The sequence below is a fragment of the Heterocephalus glaber genome, unplaced genomic scaffold (genome assembly GCF_053883595.1).
Source record: "Heterocephalus glaber isolate CG9 unplaced genomic scaffold, H.glaber_assembly_v1.0 deba00000071, whole genome shotgun sequence".
Lineage (NCBI taxonomy): Eukaryota > Metazoa > Chordata > Mammalia > Rodentia > Bathyergidae > Heterocephalus > Heterocephalus glaber.
In genome coordinates this window covers 18,613,066-18,632,267 of record NW_028258137.1, presented here as the reverse complement: position 1 = coordinate 18,632,267, position 19,202 = coordinate 18,613,066, and the positions used below count along the sequence as shown (strand labels likewise).

Genomic DNA, 19,202 nt, shown 5'->3' with positions numbered 1-19,202 from the left:
AGCCTCCTGCCCTTGACACCTCCTGCATCCATCTCACGTACCCCAGGATATGCCCACTACCCTTCAACACTGCACCTGCACCCCATTCAGCCCCACTGTAGCCATCACGCTCCCTGAGACAGCCACAAAGACCTGCCCCTGAGCCTACGGATGTTCTTTAATGCTTTCACGTCTTTCAGACATGGAGAAAGACAATGGTACATCCCTTGTACTCATGTTATCTGAGTGATTCCCCCAACAACTAGCCTCACTGTTAAGGCAGAAAGGCCCAGAGGGGGTCAGAACCAGGCCCTTTCACAACATAAGGCAGAGGAGCTCTGTTCCTACAGCTACTGTCCATATCTCTCCACCCATGTCCAACGCTCCATGCCCTGGCTCTCCACTCCTCATTAGCTTTGTTTTCTCAGAGGGATCCCTACAAGCTAGTCTCCTCTTTCTAAACCTCCCTCCTCCTTCCGCCCACTACTCAGGGTAACTGTTTAGGCTGAGGACAAGGCTGGGGTCAAGGCTCAAAGGAAGTGCCGTGGCACTTCTAAGGATCCTGGCCAGTCTCAGAGGAGGGCCCTGTGGGAAGACGCTGCTGTCTGGCTTACTGCTGTCCCTCTAGTGATGTGGAACAGGCCAGCTATGATTCACTTTTCAGCCCTGACAGCACATGTGGAGGAGGGTAGAACACCCCCCTTTTTGGTTCCCCTAAGCATCACTTGCTATAAGCCTTAGTAAGGCATAGAAGGAAATGCTAGGCCAAGCAAAGGGCCACTCACAATCATGCCACTCAACCCCATCCAAGGCCCCCTTCTATCCAAGCCAGGCCAGACTTGGATGATCCTGTGCCAGGCCCAGCACTTCCCTCCCTCTGGGCCAACTGCAAAGCTGTTGCAGCAGAGGGGTCAGAATCTTCTTTTCTGGGAGAAGGGAGGCAGGACAGGCTTGGATGATGTGGCCCAGCCACATACCTTCCTACAAGGCTGAGGCCTTCAGCAGGCAGGGAAACCCTCCTCCTCCTCGCCTGGCTTTAGCAGCTGCCTCCCTCCCCCCCAGAGAGCCACTCCACCATTCTTCCCCTCACTTGGCCTCAGTAGGAGAGAATAAGGTTCCAGCTGGTCAGCGTCTCCCTCCAGGGGAAGACAGCTGGGGAGTGGATGGTCGACTGCTCACCAAGCCAAAGAGGCCCTTGTGGGGTGGGGGTTGGAGAGTCTATTCCTCTGCCCAGAGGCTCTCCTTTGCCCAGTGTCTCCCAAATGGGTGCCCAAAAGGCTCAGGATGGAGTTTAGGAAGCTACTTCCTCTAAGAAGCCTTTAGAGTCCCTAGTCAACTCTTCCTCTCCATGTGCCCTTTGGTGCCACCTGCTGGAGTGGCAAGGCTTTTCAGCCCTGGGGCAGACCTGGCACTGGCCATGATGACTGGGTTGAACCCCAGCCAGCAGTCTACTCACAGTCCCCACAAGGGGCTCCCATGAGCTGCTAGCATCTATGCTCAATTACATCAGGTTTCTAAAAAGCCTGTCCAGGGTAGAGTGGCATCAGCACACCACCTCTTCAGTCTTGGTTTCCCTTCTGGAATCAGAATAAATGAAGCATGCCATTTGACAGAGCTAGTGAGGCTCTGACCATCTCATTAAAATTTTTCTCCTCTTCAGAAGCCCAAGGGGACTTCCCCCAATTTGAGCATTAACCTTGAGCTCCTGGGTTCCCCCCGCCAGGTCCTCCCCTGAAGTCCAGAACAGTGTTAAGTGTTGGCTCTCCTTCAGGCAGTGACCAAGTCTAGTCTAGGACCCAAAACCATAGCCGCAGGCTGCAGAGACCTGCAGTCCACCCAGAAACCAAGTTTGACTCAGCCAATGAGGGCTGGAGAGCAGGACAGGAAGGCCCATGGAAATCTGATGCCTTTCTGTGATCCACCAGGGTGCAAGGTGGGAGTGACAGGTCCTGGGGAGAATGGCAGTGTCACTGGGCACTTGAAGCCACTGTCCTGGAACAAAGCCTTCCTCAAGCTGCCCACTCCAGCTGGTGGCAGTGAGACCCCTGACACAGGAGAAATATGGGACCTCAGCTCCCTAAGTTGCTGCAGGTTTCCAGCTTGGCAGGTTTGTGCAGGTTTCCCATGCCCAGGCTGTCAATAGGCACCTCAGTTGCAGGTAGGTGCTACACACTGGGAAAGCTTCTGTCAGGAAGGCTCACTCATACAAGGACAGAGCCCTTTAGGGCCCAACTGGGAGTCCCCAGAGACCAGGCTCACTTCTCCCACAAGCAACTTTCCCAACTTCTTTTCTGATCCCAACTCTCCTACAGGAAAAAAAGGAATGATCCAGATCAAGTTCTCCTCAAGGCCCAAAAGCCCAAATAGAGGCTCTATCCCAAGATGCACAGAGTTAATGGCTGGGTCTGGCAGAAGCCCCTGGTACAATGACATATTTTGGTTTTTTGGGTTTTTTTGGTACCAGGCATCAAACTTGGGACCTTGCACTTGCGAGGCAGGTGCTGGAACCACTGAGCTAATACAATGACATATTAACATGTTAGCACCATGAAACTGAGCTGATTCATCTCAAGACTCCACACTGGCAGTCTACTTCAGGGGAACCTAGCTCACTTAGGCTGCTGGGCCTACACCAGGCAGCTGGCTTCACTATGACCACCCACTCTCTCAAATGACCTCTGCATCCCCACCTGATCCTGGAGTCTTCCCAATGCTGAGAAACCACCTGTGACCCCAGTCCTGTTTGCTGAGGCTGCCCAGGCCTCTCAAGGCTCTGTCTATACCATCACCCTATATCCATGCATTTCCTTCTGACCCTGGGTCTGGTCCAGAGCAGGTACTGGCTGTGTGTGTTGGCTGCAGGCTGGCTGGGATCTACACAAGCACTGGATACTGTCTCACATAGAAAGGCAGAGGAGGCCTTGACCAGCTTCTGTTTGCACACCTTTAGGAACAGGAAACTCAACATCTCCTGCAGAAGCCTGTTCTGGCCAACTGGGGCAGCTCTAAAGGTAGAGGGTCTCTGGGGGATGGAGTGAGCTCTACAGTCAACCTCTATCCCCAGCTGAGCCAGCTTTGTCTGTACACGGCAATAGCTCAGGATTGGTCTCTAGCCGATGCTTCTCCCTCCCGGAGGACTGTACTCTCCTCTTTGGTATGTCCTCTGGGCACTTCTAGAGTAGCTTTCTGTAGGGGTACAGGGTCAGACTCCATGTTCACCACTCAGAACATGTATAGTTCCCTCAACCTGGAGCCCCCTCTCCTAATTCTTTCCATAAAATACTTTTTTCCCTCAGCCAAGTAGCTGCCTCCTCAGGGCATGAATCCCTAGTCTGGGGAGCTCCCGGCACAGATCTCAAGGAAGGCTTTCCTTCTTTTCTGCAATACTTCTTATGCCTCGGATGACCTAATGGGGCAGAGTGGAGGAGGAAGAACAGTCAGGGAGATAGGTGTTAAGTGACAGAAAGAATATGAAGGGAGACTGCTGGGGGCTGGACACTATCCAGAAGCCAGGTCTGCAGACCATGGCTACATGAAGGCCAGGTGTGACCCACGCCAGGGCCTTGTTGTGGAGTGATGGGCTTCTGGAAGTTAACCAGAGGCTCGAGGGATAGAGTGGAGGTAACAGAACAGATAGGGAATGTGAAAGTTTAGGTCCCACAAGATGGGACTGTGATGGTGTTAAGAGATTTGGAGAATGGTGTTAGGAAGTAAAGGGAGGGATGTACAAGGCAAAGCGGCTGTCTAGACAGGTATGAGTGTTCACTCAGGGTCCAGGGAGTAGGGTAAGGGGTCTCAGAATTCTGGTGAAAGGGTCTCAGAGTAAGGAGGGTGCTTCTTCCATTGGAGTAGGGTTCAGGGGCAGAGTGCAGAAGCAGTGCTGAGAGGCATACTGGCTTCTATTGTCTTTCTGAAGAAGGAAGTGGGCCATCTGCCCAGAGAGGAGGCTGGGAGAGAAGGATGATGTTTAAGATGGGGAGATGGTCTTCTCACCATTGGTGGGAGGCTGCAGGATGCTGAGTTGGGACAGCAACTCCCAGGTTGGCCCCTGGGCAAAGACAAGCTGAAGCTAACTGACTGGGTGCACATGCAGGTCTGGCAGCAGGGATGACCCCTCCAGCCTAACAGCCGGCTTCCCCAGCTTTGCTCCCAGCAGTGGAGGTGGGGGTAGGGCAGCTCCAGGATGGAGGCTGCTGGGACTCCTCCAGGGCTGGGGGGCCGCCAGCTGGGTGGGACCATAAGTCCGGCGGCCAAGAGAGCAGCGGATGCTGGCAGAAGAGAGCTCGAATGATGAACCAGGGAACCTCAGCTGCAGAGGGCGGGAAATGAAGACAGAGGGGTAGGGTAGCAGGGGAAGTAGGGCCAGTGTCCTGCTGAGTCTGGAACCTGTGTCCCCCAAGGGACCAAAGAGTGGGTTGGAGAAATTAAGGTTGTTGGTAGAGAGGGGTGCCTGACTCAGCAATTTCAGGGGTGGAGCGGTTCCAGGTGGTGACAGGGCTTTGGGCAGCCATCAGTGGGGATGGCTGAACTGGAGAGCAGAGTAGCAGAAAAGCAGGTCATTGGAGATGACGGGGTCAGAGAACAAGCAGCCACAGACTCAGACAGGCTTACACGTGGTCGCTGAGCTCTCCCCAAGTGAGGGCAGGAGTAAGTGGACAAGAAGGCTGTAAGCCACAATCACCCATGAATGGAAGGGGCGGGGAAAGTGGTGGATTCAGACAGCCTGCCACAGGATAGTGCTTGGCTGTTTTAAATACACTTGGTGCTTGCAGCCAACCTACAGGAAAGAGCTGGCGGCAGCTCTGTCTTAGACCTGCTCAGAGCCCTCTTTAGTTTTGTGGCCTGGCAGGCTGACACCAAGACAGACAGGGGGCTAGATGCACAGGCAGGTGGGCAAGTGGGCAGCAAGAAAGATGAAATCTACCCTCTGACCACTGGCATGGGGTCAGGCTTCCCCTGGCTAGCCTAGCTGGCAAGACCGGAACATTCACCAGGAAGCTGAAAGAGCCTTGTGCAAATAAACTGAAGATAAAGGCTGGGCTCTGGCAATAAATGGACTGCTTCCTGGTATATCCTCGGTTCTGGCCTTGGAACAGGGGACACACAGACCCAGGCCAAGGGTTGGGTGAAAGATGGCACATTGCAGTGTAACCTCCATCTCCCATGCAATAGCATGGGACATACTCCATCTCTAGCCTCTTGCCCCAGGAGGTGTGTGCCAATGTGCCAATAGGGACCAAGGCAGTGTGGGTATGGGCCTAGCGAGGACAGCAAGAAGACTGGCAAAGGAGGCCTATGGCCAGGAGAGGGCCTGCTTCCCAGCTTGGGCAGGTTTCCTGAGCCCTGTAGGTATCCCAGCCTGTGGCTTTTACCTGAGGATGGAATCCTCTGCCTAAAGCCCCTGTTTGAGCAAGTAGATCTTGTGTCAGTGGCTACTCCTTGGAGGTAGCAATCAGGCCAGAGGGCAGGCATCTAACCGTACCCCTACAGGGAGGTGTGCCTGTTCTTAAGGAAGAGGGTAGGAACACCATAATCAGGGAATGGAAAAAGCTAGACAACACCCAGAAGAGTGCAGGGAAACGCCTCTCTAGAACACCACTCACGTGCTACCAATGCAGAGCATGCTCACAGAGACTGAACACTGATTATGCCTCTGCTCATGACCTGCATGGAGCAGCCACCTGGCCTAGGGCTATTTCTTTGTCCACCGGGTCTTGGCTCATGGTTCCTGTGCCACCCCTGCAGATGGAGCCTCTCTACCTCCCTGTGCACATATGGTATATAGAAAGTCCAAGTGCCCTCCTTCAACCTGTAGGTCTCAGGGTCCTCTCCTTGACTCAGCTTCACAAGGAACTTAGTGCAAGGAGAGTAACCCCACCCTCAGCCCCCAAAGAGTCATGATAGAGAAACTTGGCCAAGGGTTATAAACAGGGGCACCCACCTGGAGGCTTGGGCCAGAACTGGGAAAGACAGCAGGGCGTTCAACCCTCCCTAATCCATACCCTTACCCCATCTCCCTGAAACTGTGGCTATGATTAGATGGAGAGTGGACAGATTAGAGAATGGACCTCAGCCCAGACAGAGCCAGAGGGCCTGGATAGCCTATCCTAACAACCAGTCTCTTCAAAGCTCTGTTCACATCCTGAACCTTGGTGTCAGCATGGGAGACTGGGTCTGGTGAGTGTTCAGTGTGGATGCTGCAAGGTAAGTGAAAAAAAAAAAAGAAGACTCTCATCTTCCCTAGTCCAATCTCTACAACACCGGGGAAAGGGGCTGGTGACTCCACTTTACAGGTTGTAACCTGCAGGTTCAGAGTTGTTGAATGGCCTGTCCATTTACAAAGCCTGGGAGGACTCTGAATGGAGTGCTTGATGACAGCTGGCTGATAGAGCTTGTCATCAGGTCTGACAGCTGACAGAGGCATAAAGGCAGCTGGCCTAAGCCACACTGGGGCCAGCTCCTGTAGGTATAGGTACCCTGCCCAGCACTGCAAAGCTTACTCACGTAATAAAATCCAGGAAGCTGGCAAGTGGCTCATAGGCATGGTTCCTCATGTGGCGGAACTCCACCACCATCTTTTCCTTGAGCCGGTCATCGATGACTGACACTGTCAGAGGCGAGGCCTCGTTGGCCAGGAAGTTGCCGTAGTCTGTGCTCTGTAGGTGCAACTTCAAGTCTGAAATACAAGGGTAGAGGTTGAGGGCTCACCTTGCTAAACCTCTCCCAGTACCCCAAGTGCCCATCCCCACCCAATTCTACAGCCAAACTCTGCCCTGCAGTTGTGTCCTGCTGCTACCCTGACTTCTATCTCCCTGTTGGCATGCAGAATGAAGCCCTGGAAATTCACCAGACCCATCAGCCAGCCTACTGGCCCAGGAGTACAAGCACAAGTATAATAACTGTGCCACAAGATGACAAGATTGGGAAACCTCAACCCAAGGTACTATTCACATTGAGGTCCTAACCTAGAGCAGAATATATCATGGGCCCTGCCCTCTAGGGCCTCAGGGTTGGAAAGGCAAGCCACACAGACATATAAAAGAAAGATGACCAAAACTGTGGGAGTTCAGGGGAGTGGGCACCAAAATAGGCCTGAACAGAGAAGGCCATGCTAGGTTGGACCACAGCATAGGGCAGGGATGAGGAAGTGTATAGGAACACCAGCAGGGCAGTTATGAATAAAAAGGGACGCGGGTGAATGAGTGGCCTGAGGAGGTGATGGGTCTGGGAGGAGGCAGACAGGCTAATCCTAAGGGCTTTCCTAAGCTTTTAGGGACAGGGGTGAGGGAAAAGGAAGGACAGACAGAGTAGAAGGCCCCTGTGAGGCAGGACAGGTAGGAGTATGCAACAACCAGTCCCTTGACTTCTGTCTTTGCCCCTGCCCCCAATCTATTCTCCACACAGCAGCCAAAGCAATCTTTTATTGTTTGTTTCAGTATCAAGGATTGAACCCAGGGCCTTGCACATGAATTGTTCTACCACTAAACTAGATTATCAGCCCTATTTTTTTTTTTAATCCTATGTTGAGACAGGGTTTCGCTAAATTGTCCAGACTAGCCTCTGACTTTTGATCCTCCTGCCCCAGTATCCCAGTAGCTAGGACTATAGGTGTGTGCCATCTCATGCTGCTATTTCACTTGGAGTGAGAGTCCCTGCCAGGGTGGGGCCCCTATGGGATCACCCCATCATTACTTCCTTGCCTCTTCCATTCTTCCCTTCCCCACTCACATCCTCCCCTCAGGGACCTTCCCTGTGCCCTAAGCCTAGAAAGGGGTGGCTAGGGGCTGGGAATGTAGCTCAGTGGCACAACGCCTGCTTGGCAAGCGTGAGGTCTTGAGTTCAATCCCCAGTACCCCCCCCCCAAATAAAAAGAAAAAAAGAAATGGGTGGCTGATTCACTCCCTTCCTTCGGGTCTTTCTTCAAACATCTCCTCTTCCAAGGCCTCTCCTCAGCCCCATAAATCTGTCCCTTCACCTGTGTCCTTTTGCTCTGCAGAACTATACTACTTAATGCAGGACATGTAAGTTCCATGAGGACAGGAACTTTGGGTCACTGTGGTACTCAAAGAGGCTAGAACAGAGTATTCTCTGGTGTGTGCTCAACCCCAGTAATCACTGCAGAGTGAACGAAAAATGAAAAGGTAGGTGAAGATGGCAGAGACTTACTGCTGGATTTTGCTAAGGGGGACACTAGGGTAGCAATGGCCATATGAAGGACAGTGATGAGAAGGCTGCTGAGGGATAACAGGAGGGGCTGTGCTTGTGGCCACTTCCACACACCCTCCTGACCAGGGGCCTGCATGGATGTTCTTGAGTCCCAGAGGGCCAATTTAATTCTGAACAGCTTAAAAAGAAGGGCAGGTGGTGCTTGCAACCCCTCTAACAGGATCAGGAGACCTCTGTGACACCAGTCCTGCTAAACCCCAACAAAAAAACAGTGTCCCCAGGTTACAGTCAGGGTGCTAAAGGGGAGGAAGGAGAGTACATGGAGGGAGGCTGTGTATGTGGCAGGACTGGATACTTTCACCTGCATGTAGGGAACAGCTGGACTTGTTCTCTGCAGCTCCCAGGCACTCAAGAGTGGACTTTACCCTCCTAAGGTCTGTACAGAGAACTTGTTGCCTTATTCTTACTCTGCTGTTCACATTTACTTTTCTCCCATGGCAACCCAAAAAGGAATAGGGGAGAAGGCAAGGCAGAGAAGGGAGACGCCACCAGTTCCAATCTACCCCATGGACCCTAATGCCTTTTTGCCTGGAAAATGTGACTATCCTCCTATGTTTTTACCTTGGAGCATCTAGAACAAGCCCCTTCTCTGGGTTCTATTCTTCCTTATCCTCACCAGTCTACTACTTCTGGAGTATGCACTGGTGACAGAAGGTGCCTTGCTCAGTAATACTTGGGTTGTTACAGCATTTGATTATTCAATTGGGGGAGGGGTATATTTTTGTTTTTTTAGAGACAAAGGCTGGTCTTGAACTCATTAGATAGCCCAGGCTGGCCTTGAACTTGCAATTTTCCTGCCTCAGCCCACCAAGTGTTAGAATTACAGGCATACACCATCATGTCCAGCTTCTACTGGCTTTTGTTTGGTTGGTTTTGGTTTTTTGTTTTGTTTTGGGTTTTTTGTTTGTTTTTTTGGTTCCGGGGATCAAACTTGGGACCTTGCGCTTACGAGGCAGGTGGCAGAACCAATCAGCTAAATCCTAGCCCCGTTTTGTTTTGTTTTTGAGACAGGGGCTTGCTATGTAGTTCAGGCTGGTCTTGAACTCGAAGTGATCCTATTCCCTCAGCCTCCCAAGTGCTGGGATTACAGGCATGTGCCACCACATCCAGCTACTTCTATTGGTTTTTAAAGAAAAATTCTTAACTGTAATTGATGGCTATTGCCATAGTAATATATTACCTATTCTTTTACCTCTAGAAATAAGCTTCAGAGCAAAAATGTAATCCTTGACTAGATTTCTCTTGTGCATAAGTCTTCTAATGTGGGCAGGGTGTTCAGGTTGAAGGCCACCAAGTGCCAAAACCTCCACCAGGGGATGCTGCAGAGTTGACAGCAGTTGGGAACTAAGGCTGGTCAGACTGTCTGGCAAGAGACTAAACTAGTACATTTATCCACATAGCCATTGTAGCCAGCTGAGAGCCTTTTTCAGCCAGATGCACATGGAGGGCCCAGGGCAATATCCATTCTTCTGGGTGGGGTCCCTGCTGCTAGTGGTCCCACTATTCCCTGGGACAGCTAGTCTGGCCCTGGACTTAGCCTGGCCACCCAATCCCTCCCACCCAAAGCACTGGAGCAACAGGCATTCCTAGACATCTATGCACACCCTAACCTTCTGAGCCTGGCACATGCTGCTGGGAGGCTTCCCCAGGTGAGCTGTCACCTCCCATTGACAGCTCTCCAGCAACACAGCACAAAACTTCCTCTGCCCCAGCCTCCACCTTTGCTCCACATGGCTTCTCTCCCTGAGAAGGCTAGCTTCTTTGTTGCCAAGCACTCTTTTTCCTCTCCAGACCCCAGTGACTCTCCATCCAATATACGGCGCTGATCAGGTGGGATTCCTCACCTAGATCCCTCTAACTGGAAACACACAGACCATGCAGTGGTCTCAGTCCTATACCAGGAGCAACTTTTGTGCTGGATCTCCCAGCCATTCCCATTTTACAGACTTAGCAATGAGAAATCAGATAGAACCAGAGCCTTGTCCACAGTCCCACCACTGAGGTATAAAAGGGCCAGGAGGAGGTGCAGGCCTGGTGGATTTGGTCCATTCCCAGCACTGGTTTCCTCCCCTCCCCTACTCTGTACTTCCTTGACCACATTCTTCCACAGCCCTCACCCCAGGACAGGCCTTTCAGGTATGGACTTAGCTCCCCAAACAATCATTAATCGCAGAAGAACTATTCAGCAGTGGCAAAGGAGCTGGCCTTGCAGGCCACCTGGACACTCACCACCATCTGTCAATCATAGGCCTAGATCAGTGATGGCATACCTATGGCATGCATGCCACAGCAGGCTGTTTGCATTATTGAAAGCTCTAAAAGGTTCTAGACTGGCCTAGACTGTCATGACTCAGGCAAGTCCTTCTAGTATCACTTGTGGTACTAGCTATTCCTGGAGAAGCTAGGAATGTGTGCATGTGAATGAGCAGGGCCAACCAGGGAGTTTGTTGCACGGCCTCAATCCCTGGGGCTTAGCATTGGCTTTAGAGCAAACACCCAGTGCCTTGGCTACTGCATTCTGCTGATGCTGCATCTGGGGAAGCCATGGCTCCAAGCACTGCTGGAATGCAGGCAGCCGGGTGGTTTCTGCCGGCGTTTGTCAGATCAGAGCAAACCCGGGAGACTCTACTGAGAATCCTGCCCAAGGCCAGAGGAGTCTTCCTTACCAGGAAACTCATTTTTTAAAAGCCCCCAGGGATGATGTCAAAGGACGGTTCCAGACCACTTTCCCTGGCCAAGCCCCACATCTCCCTGTGACCCAGGGAAAAGGGACAGTCTGCCAGCCAAAAAGGATACTTGGAGGCAGGCAGGCAGGCAGGCTGATCCCTCAGCTCGCCCACGAGGGGACCACACAAGGCTTCTAAACCAGCTTTGACACTGCTGCAGAAACCTGGCGCCCAGACTCTGGTTGGCAGCCCCAAGCTCTTCAGACAGGCCTGCCCAGGGCAAGGACAAGGCTGGTTAGGACGTCCTCTCCTCCCCAGCTTCCTGCTCTGAGGGATGTGGAGGAGGGTATGTGACTAGGGGCGGGATCTAAACACAGGAGGAGAAAGGCCTGGAGCTTGCAGAGAGCTTTGTGGGAGACCTGGCCACCCTGCCCTGGCCCAGCCCCCGAGGGCAGCCGATGACAGCAGAGACTCTAGGAAGACAGGCTAGTTCTGCTCTGGGCCCTGGGCTCAACAGCATCCATGATGACCCCTGAGAGGCCCAGATGTGCCCAGGCAACGCATGAGCAGTTTCTGGTTGGAGTAGACCCTGGGGAATCACTCTGGTCGGCCCACAAGCCCAGCTGTCTACCCTAAATCCTCCCATCAGTGGCCCGGCACCAAGAGTGTCTGGCCAGCTCGGGATCTCTCATAGCAAAAGACTTCCTAAGAGGGGCCGGGGATTTAGCTCAGTGGTTTTGCTGCCTGCTGTGCAAGTGCAAGGACCAGAGTTCGATCCCCGGTACCAAAAAAAAAAAAAAAAAAGACTTCCTAAGAGGCCGATTTCTCCAGTTCAAGAAGATGTTGCTATGGGGAAGTTCTCTCTGCAGTCTGACCTAAACCCCACCTCAGAAGAAGCCGACTAACTCTTTTCCTAGTGTCTCCAGCTTTCGTCAAGGCTTTGGGCTTGGCCCTCAGCACCCTGCCCTCAGGACCTTCCCAGGCCTCCCCTGCCTCCTTGATTTTATCCTCAGTGTTCTGACAACTTTCCCCCTCCCACTCCATCTCCCAGCAATACCCAGGCTCTGCCCCACATCTCAGCTGTCATTTCCAGGTCTGCTCTCCATACACTCCCCCAAAGTGAAGTCCTCCAACTCTAACGTGTTACTGTCACCTTTACTCAGGGGCCCCATGGCTCTGGAGCTAAAGCTCTGACTCTTCCTACAGCCTGTGCAGGAGGCCTTATGCCCTCAGTCCTTGCACTGCCTTGGCCCTTGACTTTCTGGCCTACCAATGCTATTCTCTGGCTACAGTCCCCCTCCTCTCATCTTAGCTCTCAGTAAATGATCCAAGGAAGCTGCCCTAGAGAGAAGCCCTTGAAGTTCAGGAAATAGGGCTGTTTCCTCAGTCCCAGCCACAGAGGCTGGGCTAGGAAGACACTCCCCAGGCTGGAAAGTGAAAGCCCCTGCCTTCCCTCCTCCATAGGGCAGCCCTATCCACCTAGAGGTTGCCTGCAACAAAGCCCATTGCCTCAACTCCAGGAGAGTCCAGCAGAGCTCTCTAAAGGTGCTGGGCTAGGAGGGCTGCAGCCCAATATTTGCCTAGCATTTCTATTTCTTTTTTTTGGTACGGGGGATTGAACTCAGTACCTTGCACTTGCAAGGCAGGCATCAGAACCACTGAGCTAAATCCCCGGCCCCCAGCATGTCTATTTCTTCCAGGGCTTGGTGGTCTGTACCAGCTTCAAGCTGGCCTCACAGCTGCCACCTGTCTCCTACTATACCTTCACTATCCCTAATCCTGTCTCCTGGGCCAGGGCTTTTCAGCAGCAGGGCCCTAGCCCCAGCTGGCACCACTGACTCCAGGATCCTGATTAGTTAGGGATGAGGACCCCCAGTCTAACCAGTGCTCTCTGCTCTGAGTGGGACAAAATATGGGCTTTGCAGCTAGCCCTGGACAGGCTGAGAGGTGGCAACTGGACAGCCCCCACCCTCTTCCTGAAAGCTTTCTCTGATCTTGCCAATCCTAAGGATCTTTCAGCTCCTCTAGGACACCCACGAGCAGGTAGCACATGGCCTCTACAGCCCCTTGGTCTCTGCAGCTCCTCTCCAAGGGCCTGGAGAGGCAGGAAGGGAGGGTGCTAGCCCACACTAGGGGGTTGGTCCCATATTCCCCAGGGGCCAGTGGCACAGAGGCAGCTCCTGGCCCAGCATACTGGGCGGAGAGGCCCCCACTCTACACTCACCCATGGCCTCATGGCTCATGGAGGTATCCTGCTGGCCAGCTGGCCACAGTGGAGTGTGAGAGGACAATGTGTTCCCAGACTTCACTTCTGCTTTTCCAGAGGTTACTCAACGATTCTCCTGGGGAGCTCAGGGGTTTTCAGGAATCGTAGCCCAGTGAATGAAACCAGATGTGAGAGCATGCTCCCTAGAGTCTACAGTGCCCATTTTGCCACTCCCTGCAAGGGTGACAGGGCTATGGGGCCTGTGCCCTTGGACCCAGGCAGGTGAGGGATCTGGTTTGAAGAACTTGTCCTCTACCTCCAATGCTAGGACTTGCAGGGGGTTCAAAGCAGGAAAACTCAAAACAGATGAAAAGAAGTGGAGAGACAGCCACCATGGTAGTACAATGGAGCCTGTGCATCCCTGCCCCTTCTTGGTGAATGTGCTATACCTGAGTCTCCTCCCTGGGCCTAAGAGACAGGGGAAGCCCTCTTCTTCACATCAGCTCCAAAGCAGATGTGTGCACTGGCTGACTGGATCGACAGAATCAGAGTAACGTATCTGGAACTCCCTGTGGGAGCCACAGCATCAGAGCCATTAACCCTGGGCTTACCTGGGACCTAAAACAGATTGAGTGTACTTTTTAGAACCCAGTCCTTTCCCAAAATCCATCACAGACTCTCTGCAAACTTTATATAACACCAAGTGAACTATCAACTCTGCGTTCCAACTCTTATCAAATGCCAGCTTTCTCTCCACTCTCACCTGATGTTTTCCCCTCCCCATCCAGAGCCTTGTCATACCACCTCTAACTGGGGTATACAGAGTCCCCTGCCCTGCTTAGTCCAGGTACCCTCCATCAGCTGGTTCATGTCATAGCCCAGTTCCCTCAAAGACCCATTTTATCAGATCACTGGTTTCAAGACATCACTCCTTAGGCAGCTGTCTGTGGCAGGGGAAAGAAAATCTTTCCTTTGGTGTCATGAGGATATAGATTCAAATCCTGTCCCACAGGTTCACCCTGCACAGTTTGTGGAATGTCTCTGAACTCAGACTCCTGGTTGTTGCCTTTTCTTTTTCTTTTTGGTACCAGGGATCGAACTCTGGACCTTGTGCTTTCGAGGCAGGCGGAACTACTGAGCTAAATCCCCGGCCCCCTGGTTGGTTGCCTAGTATCTGCAGTGCCAGCCCCTCAAGGTGCCTGTACCTCAGGGCACCTGCACTGACTCTGGACTGAGGTGGTAATGTGAAGTATAAAGGTGGTTGTATAAATGCCATTCCTTCTGACAGAATTCTAGCCAAAGCTTCCCAACTAACACCCTCAGCCCAGTGGTCTGTGTTCTCTGCTCTGGGCTGCTGTTCAAGCTAGGCTACTTAGCCCCCACAGAATGCCCCATTCCTCCTTCCCATGGTCTGTCCCAATCCTTCTCCCAGAGCCCTAGCATGTCCTCTCCCATAATCTGTGAGGAATCTTGTGCAGCATGGACATGCAAACATATAGGTCACACTCAGCTACTCCTGATCCAAGATGCTTATCCTCATGCCAACATGCCACCTCACCTACCAGCAAGATCACACAGTGCTCTGGGTGGCCCAGGGACCTGGGCAGACGTAGACTAAGACCTACTCTGTCCCATCCACCAAACCCTAGGCTGCCCCAACTTACAGCCCTAGGGTCCCAGGAGCAGGCAGGAGGTAGTATAGCCAATAGGAAGCCCCTGCCAGCAGTCTTGGGAAGAACCTGGAGTCTACTGCTGGCATGGCTGCATGCAAGTTACTGGGTTTCAGTTGGTATAAGGCAGGGCTCCTGCAGGGAAAGGACAGTAAGTTCTCCTTCCTTGGTCTCTGGACCCACATTATTTTTCATACTGGAGGCTTTTACGTGAAGAAAAGGATTGGCAGCAGGAGAGATGGGGCTGACCCACAGAGGTGACCAAGCTGACACGACTTGCACCATCCACCACCAACAGGTACAGGGATCCAGATCCAGTGGGAAGGTCACACTCCATGTCCCGGAGATAGCAGGATGTCTGCCCTGGGTTTACCACCCCATCCTCTGCTTCAGGACAGATGGCAGGTAGCAATGTAGCCACATATAATTACCTGAATGCTCTCAGGAACACCTTGTACCTGCTGCCAGGACAATGAAAGCATCTCTCACACCCCATGAGGAAGTCAACTCATCTGACATGAGAGTGCCAGGCAGGCGATGGCCTCGTGTGCCAAAGGGAGGGGCAGAACTGGTTATTGCTGCACACAGGGCAAGTTCCAAGAAGGTCTCCTTTGACAGAACGGAGATCCAACACTGGAAAGCCCTCACCAGGTCATTTCCACCCAGGCCCTAAGGCTCCCAGGCAATGGCAGGTCCCAAAAGAGATGGAGTTTTCAGGATACCTTTCCTTCATTCCCCAGCCAGAGTCTAGCCTAAGAATTCAGAGACCAGACTCATCCTGGGAGGGGGCCATACTTCCTCTGCTGCTGCCCTGCACTTTGACCTTGAGCAAGTTCTTTCCTTCCAGCTTGCCACTGCAGTTATAGAATCTGCAGGCTGCCAGGTGTGGTGGCACAACTGTAATCCCAGCACTCAGGAAGCTGAGGCAGGTGGATCACCCCAAGTTCATGGCCAGCCTGGGCTACACAGTGAGTTTAAGGCCAGCCTAAACTACATAGCGAGACCCTGTCTCCAAAAAAAACAAAAACAAAAACAAAAAACAAACCAAACAAAAAAACAATAGACAGAGAAAGAAAAGAAAAGAAATCTGCAGGTTGAAATGAAGAGTTTCCTTGCATTTCCCAAAGACATGGGTATAAAAGAGGTAAGGTGGCCTGGCCTGGTAAAGTACCAGCCCTCACAGGGAAGCTGTGGCAGTGAGCTGTGCTCAAAAGCTGGCCTTTGTCCACATCTAGCTCCTAGCTTCTGGCCCATACCATCTGAACAATCCTGCCAGCCCTTAATGCTGGGCTCTTGTTCTACATGCACAGATCTCTGGAGGAAGAACATGAAGGAAAGCTAAGCTTACTCAGATTGGAGTGAAGGGCCGTCCTAGAACTCCCCAGAGGCTGTTCTCAGTGAGACTAAGCCAGGTCAGGCTGGATTCTGGCTGGAGTATCCTGCCAATTCTACTGTGCATAGAGCCAACCCAAAAAAGGGAAGTAAGAAATACTCATTTTGCTTTAACCAAGGCCCTGCAGAAGGGCTCAGGGGATCAAGCCTCATTCATAGCTGAGAGACTATGCTGCTCTGAGTATGTAGCATCTTTCCCTGCAGCTCATGGAAAATAGACAGAGCAACCCAAGCCAGGGGCAGAGGTGATTCATTCCATAACCATGCTCAGAAGAGCCAACAGGCTTGGACCAGGAGGTGTGGACCAGGCAGGATGGTGGTAGCAGCAATAACCATCCAGGCCAGTCCTGTGTAACATCCTCATGACCTCTTACCCACTCTGCCTTTCAGCCATCCCCCAGCCACCAGATCAAGGACATAGTGGGACATGTGCAGGGCAGCAGTAACATGCCAGACTGAGCATGATCAGCTCTGTGGACCTGGGCTGGCCCCTGGGAGGGAGATGGTTATCTTCTTGGGGAACCTCATAGCAGGAACTAGGTCCAAATGATGGAGGCTCCTGGGAGAGATAGAAGGCATGAAGCCTGGGCCAGCCTTGAAGGAGAACACTCCAGGACCCACTATCCTCCTAGGTCTGAACACATGCAATCTAGTTTGAAGGGATGGGGGTGTGGAAAGCAAGTGAGCTCTCATGTATGACCTGATAGTTTTGCAGTCCTGTGTAGTAGGTCTCCTGTGTGAGAATTCCTAAATTCTCAACCCATTAAGCTCCCAACCTATTCAATTTCCTGCAGCAAGGCCTGAAGAAATGGCAATGGCCCCAGGAACAAGGACTCTTCCCCCTGACCATCCCTTACTAAGTCAGTGGCCAGGTACACAGAGGCATACCTTAGTAACCCTTGAGTGGATGAATGAAAAAATACAGAAAAGAAAATAAAAGAACATAAAGTTCTTATATCTGAAGAGCCAAGACCAGTGTCAGGGGACCATAAGCAATCCCCTGGGCCTTACCTGGGACCTAATTTTCCAGATAAAATAAGAGGACTGGATAAAGTTATCTCCAGAGTCCTGCTCTAGCTTGGTTAGGCCCAGTCATCTTTACTCCCTGAAACCAATCCCTGAGGGCAACTTGGGGACTCAGGTGAGATTGATGGCTGGGGCAAAATGGAGCATCCTTGACAGTTCCAATGGCTAGTACAGAAGCAGTTCTGAGGCTGTGGAGCCATCCAAGTAGAGGCAGGGTGAGCACCAAAGGCTGAGTTGCAGTAGCAAGGACACCACAGATGACTCCTCAGAGGGGAAGCCCCATCCACCAGCCAAATATGAAGCCGCAGCTGAGGTCAAGGACTGAAACCATTGCCTGAGTGTCTAAAGAGGACAAGGTTTAGACAAGTACCCAAGGCCAGGCCAGAACTGGCCAGGAAAGCAGTGCCTCGCACTCAATCAGAGCTGCTCCTCCCATACCTTTTCCTCTGCCACAGTCTACCTGGCCATTCTCAGGACAACCCACATTCACACAGGGCCAGCTCAGCCCCTTGAGCTCTCCTCCACAGTCCTTTGGAGGAGCTGCAGGGTGCTGGATGTGGACAGGCAGAGCAGGTCTCCAGGCTGTGCAGTAGCAGTCTGGCCTAAAGTGCCCCTTTACAGGCCTTGGTTTTCCTCTCTGAAAGAGGAAGATGACCAACACTTTATTACTGAACAGATTTTTTAAAAATCACCCAAATAGTAGGTATTGGCTAAGGCAGAGGTCCAGGAAGCCAAGGGAAAGGCCCCCAAATTGGGGCACAGGTGGAGGAGGACAGTTGTCAGTCATCTGATAACAACCCCATTCCTCAGCATGACAGGAGGACCTACCGTGCTTACTTGGGAGTTTGGGTGCCAGATTTGGGCCTCTTCCACAGTCACCTATACATATGTACCCGTGTGTGCCATACACATACTTATGAGTCCCTCACAGTACCACAGGAGGTTGAAAAGAGTCTGTCCTGAGGATGAACTATGCCTCTCCTAACAGACTAGGGTAGCAGGACAGGGTGGCGACCACCTGGGGAAGGGCATACTTCTGGAAGCCTGAAAAGCACCTCACCTCTGGGAAGCCTCAAGCTCCTACCTGGAGCCCAAGACCCCTGAGTTCATAACTAGCACACAACTGTGCTACTACTCCAAGTGTGAGCTGCCATCATGACCCAGGTGGGAGTAAACAAGGACAGTTTGGTGGTCAAGGGAATAGGACAGAGAGAACCAGGCAATGTCCCCTGACCTTCCAGGAAGGGGAGCATAGGGAAGTGAGGGCAGGAAAAGATGGACAGGAGACACTGAGCCATAAATTCTACCTAATTTGAGAGGCTAAATGGGACTTAAGCGAGGAAATTAGAGTCCAGAGCAGAGTCCTATGAGAGGCACAGCCAAGTGCTAGTGCTGTGTAGGGGAGCAGGAAAGGCAGCTGGGCCAAATCACAAGTCCAGCCACACCCCCTATCCCCAGGTCCTCCAGCAGCAGAGTGGGCCTGGTGCACCCTCTTGTGGCCAAAAGGAGGATGACATAGTCAACACTAGGGCAGTTCCTTCTCAACACATCCCTCCAATTTAATCATGCTTCAGATACCTGGTCTGCATCTCCCCCAGCCATCAATCCCTCCGGCATGCAACCGAAGGCACCTACAGAGCCACGAAGGAATGGATCATAAATAAGTATGTGAGCCTGAGAGAGACACTCCTATTCCCCAGCTCAGCCAGGCCGGCTCAAGTTTCCAATTCTTTTTATCCAATTCTCAATTACTTTGGTTCTACTGCCTAGTGTGTGTCTTAACAAAACCAAGTGTTTAATAACTCAGAAACTGGACAACCTGTAACACAGTGACCCCTCTCAAGCTCAAGAGCTTGGCTTCTCCCAAAAGTCCAAATCCTAGTATCCTGCCAGTACCAATACAGAACTGTCATCCATCCCATCACACCAATATCTATTGGGCATCCACTCAAGGTAGGACAATCAGCAATCTGCAAGTCAATGACTTCTATTTCACTTTACAGGTAGGCAAATGCATGCTCAACATCACACAGCTGA

The 19,202-nt window shown here is 52.1% G+C and overlaps 1 protein-coding gene across 6 annotated transcripts in view; it reads right to left on the bottom strand.

The window, feature by feature from the left end:
* Positions 1–19,202, bottom strand: part of Atp6v0d1 (ATPase H+ transporting V0 subunit d1) — a 49,769-nt gene that overhangs the window by 8,019 nt on the left and 22,548 nt on the right. For all 6 annotated transcript variants that reach the window (XM_004843032.4, XM_021256862.2, XM_021256863.2 and 3 more), the window contains exon 2: positions 6,484–6,655. In XM_004843032.4, coding sequence (XP_004843089.1) covers positions 6,484–6,655 — 172 coding nt within the window. The remainder of the gene's footprint in view (positions 1–6,483; positions 6,656–19,202) is intronic.